The 3,502-nt window shown below is 55.5% G+C and overlaps 1 protein-coding gene across 1 annotated transcript; it reads right to left on the minus strand.

Annotated features, from left to right (window-relative positions):
• Nucleotides 1-448: 448 nt before the first annotated feature.
• Nucleotides 449-1,336, minus strand: LOC108720751 (uncharacterized). The gene has a single exon (XM_018444903.1). It carries the CDS (start codon nt 1,334-1,336, stop codon nt 449-451), a length of 888 nt encoding a protein of 295 aa, XP_018300405.1.
• Nucleotides 1,337-3,502: the final 2,166 nt, after the last annotated feature.

The following is a 3,502-nucleotide window of genomic DNA, read 5'->3' on the forward strand; positions in this document are numbered from 1 at the left end:
TGAGGCATATTAGCCCCAGCCGTGCTGCCCATGCTGATAATATTCGTCCTCTGATATCCGTGGAAGGTGATCCGCATAGGGTTACATGGGCGTTGAAATCGCCGCCCAGCAATACGGGCCTCCTCCCGGCATGCGTGACGCATTCCTCCACTGCGTCCAGGATCCTCTCCACCCTTACTCTGTCGACGGAGGGCGAAATGTAGACACCTATTACAGTGATGTCCCCTCATCGGACCGCGGTGTGCGCGTCACCGTTCTCAAATGGAACGCACGGGAGCGGGCTCGAGTTCGGTCTCCACGTTATTGCCACCGTACCATTGTTGCTGACAGTCCAGTTAGGGTGTTCCGCTGGAACCCGGTACGAGCCGAGTGGTTCACGTTGGCCTGCAAAAGCCGATTATCCAGTCTCTTCTGTCCATGCATGGATCAACTCCGGGTTTGGTCCGGTTCACGGATCCTCTGGGGGGCCTGTATTATCAACCTCTGATACTTTGACGGCGGTCGCTGGGGTCGAGCCCGGCGGCTCGCTCGTACCGAATGGAGAGGGTGAAGTCTCCTCGGTGCCTATCTCCATGTCTTGTGACATGGTTGTACTCTGTTTATTCGCGATCGGCGCCGTGTCCACCTCTATACGGGTGCTTTTGACTGCCGTCACCTTCCCTTGGGATCGTCTAACTGATATGGCGGTCTCAGCCTGATTCCCAATCCTTCTTCTCGCCGGCGTCGAAGGGGGGTGATACGACCTGCCGCCAAATCGGTGGTTCGCAGGAGCGTCCTTGTCCGCGCAGATCTTGCATCGCGCATCGTTGCCGCAGTTGTTTGTGGTGTGACCATCCTCGCCGCATCTGTAACACAGACCTCTTCTGTCGCAGTCACTCCTGCATTTAGCGGCGACATGGACCTTCTCCCAGCACTTATGACACTGCAGGCCCCTATCGGCCAGCAGTTCCACTCTCACACCGGTCCAGCCAATTGTAATTCTCGGTGTCTTGGTAATTTTTATTGCCGCTTTGAGTGGGCATTTCACCCAAACCGATCCGAGTCCGTTTGGCATGGAGACTATCCTTCCAGCCTTGATTTCGGAGGGCCTGCAGTCTCCAATTTCGGAAAGCTGGACGTGTAGCTCGTCCTTCGTGATGGAGGCCTCCAGATCCCGGACTCTCAGCTCGCCCATCCTTTCCAGACGTGAGATGCGCACGTCCGGGTTGTCCGCCGTAAGCTCTGTGAGCTTTTCCGCGAGTGCATTTGCCTTCTCCGCTCCGGACGCACCTCCTGGAACCTCTAATAAGAAGGCCCCCGATCTGGTTCGTCGAGGTTTAAGGTCTACGATCCCCATCTCGGAGATGTTAATTTTCTCTCTAGCGAGCTGCATGACTGCTGCGTGAGTCGTCTCGCCCCTGCAGTTTATTGCGATGGCCGCTGTTCTCGGCAGACGCTTAATTCTCGAAGGAGTTGTGTCCGATCTTGCGCTACTCCTAGAACTGCCTTTGGTGCCGGAAGCCGTCCGGTTCGCCCCCCCCCCCCGTGGCAGTCTTGAGCGCAATGTGTGCGCTCCTCTTTTGTGCCGCCCTGGCCTTGCGTCCAACGATGAGTACCCAGGGTTCTTCCCGCTCTATTCGTGGATCGGCAGGATTTTCCTTCTCTGTGTCTACCGCATGGGCTGTACGGGATTCCCGGAACTCTGTCGAAGCCCCCGTCGTGACAGCTCCTGTTCCTGTCCCGGTAGGTTTCTCCTTCTTTTTCGTGGGAGTCTTTTTCTTTCCCTGGGTTTGTGACGCGCGAGCCTCCAGGGGCGCGGGGGCCTCCACAACCTTCTGCAGCTCGTCCTTCACTATAGCTCTGATCATATCAGATATTTCTTCCGCTGACAGGGGAGTCCCCGTGACCCCAGATGTGGACGTTTTGGCCATTGGAGTATCTCCCGCTGGGACCCCTTCGTATCTAAGTCGCCTTGTGGAAGGGGCTTTCTTCCCGTTGGCACCTACGGCTCTTATGTTGCCCCTAGCATCAACTATCTTCATATCGATGTTGACGGGGTGATCCTCCAGAATCATACTCCTGCCCTGTAGAGCGGGGCGTCTGACCACCGGCCATTCCTCGATAGGGGGAAGACTTGTTTTCTTCTTTTCCCCCTTATTTTCCTCGCTCAAGTCAATGTCCATGGGCACTTTACCGCACTGGGGGGGCTTATCCCTTGATCTATCCGGAGGGTTAGCCTTTAGCTCCATCAGCTCTCTGCGGTACCGTTTAGCTTCACTTGTTATGTCAAGCACTTTGCGCTTCTCCGCTTCCAGTTCCGTCTCGAGTTTTTGTCGGAGGTTCGACATTTCTCTGCGAAGTGAACGCATCTTCTCCGCTTGAGTTCCAATTTGTTGGAGCACTGCGCGTTCCTTTAGGATCTCTATACATCCTATGGAGGTAGCCGCGGCGACCTTAAGGGCTTTTTGGTACGTGCCCTTGAGGTTTGAGGAGGTTCACGAAATTCGAATTACCTCCATCATGCACTGTGAGACCTTGATGGCCAAGTCTTCGCTTGTATCATCTTCCATGCCATCTTTTATTTTCTCCAGATCGATCTTGGATTTCGTGAGTAGATCGTCCTTGTCCCATCCTCGAACGAGTGCCTCCCTTTCCAGTTGGAGGCTCCTTTCTTTCTCCTCATTCATCATCCGTATGGCCTTCGCTCGCCACGTAGAGACTGGTCGTTTAGTAGGACCTGCCGGTCCTTCTTCCTACGGAGATTGGGTCCACAGGGTCCCCAGTGCCCTTCTTTTCTGGAGGCTCATCCGAGTCCTTTCTTGTGCTTGTGTCATCGTCAGATGAGATTACGTGTGACACCGAGGCCTTACTTCTTTTGGTTCTTCCTCTCATGCGCGTGAGCTCCCTCTGGGTCACCCCACCTCTGGATGACATCGATGAGGCGCAAGTTTCCTCGACGTCTATCGCGGCCGCCTCCCCTTTCCGAACCCCGGTTATATCCATGGGGCGTGCGCGGATTCTCTCCGAGATCCCTCCGGACCCCCGTGACGAGATGGAATGATCGTCAGAGTCCACGTTGGCCGTGGATTGTCCCTCTTGGCCTTGCTCGGAGGGGACCCTGCTTGAGACCTTCGAGCATTTGGGTCCCGATCTGCTCGCCGGCAGCAGTTCAGAGGATGGACTCGCCTGTTTCGATGGGCTCGTGGTAGGAGAGTCTCCGCCCTTTCCTCCTCTGATGCGCAGGGTCTTCTCTTCATCTTCGTAAGGGTCCTCCCAGGCGTCGGAACCAAAGATCTCTATATGCTCCCCGGGCTGGATCAGTCCTAGCCCCATAGAATGGTCCATAGACCCGTCCCTAAAGGACGTGTCAAAATAGGAATCTTCCTCGTCAGACTAAAGTCTGAAAAACCTCTCTTACGGAAGAGTCCACTCTCCCTGTTCATCTCCATGCTCTTCGCAGATGCTATTCGTAGCGCAGACGGGCCTGCGGTGCACTCATCTGTGCGGCTGTCGCTTGAGGCTT

Source organism: Mycetomoellerius zeteki, unplaced genomic scaffold, assembly GCF_001594055.1.
Source record: "Mycetomoellerius zeteki isolate Tzet28-1 unplaced genomic scaffold, Tzet1.0 scaffold103, whole genome shotgun sequence".
In the NCBI taxonomy this organism is placed as follows: Eukaryota; Metazoa; Arthropoda; class Insecta; order Hymenoptera; family Formicidae; genus Mycetomoellerius; species Mycetomoellerius zeteki.

Bases quoted from the DNA above. Each gene is read 5' to 3' on its own strand.
- LOC108720751 (XM_018444903.1), bottom strand. From the start codon at position 1,336: ATGGGGATCGTAGACCTTAAACCTCGACGAACCAGATCGGGGGCCTTC.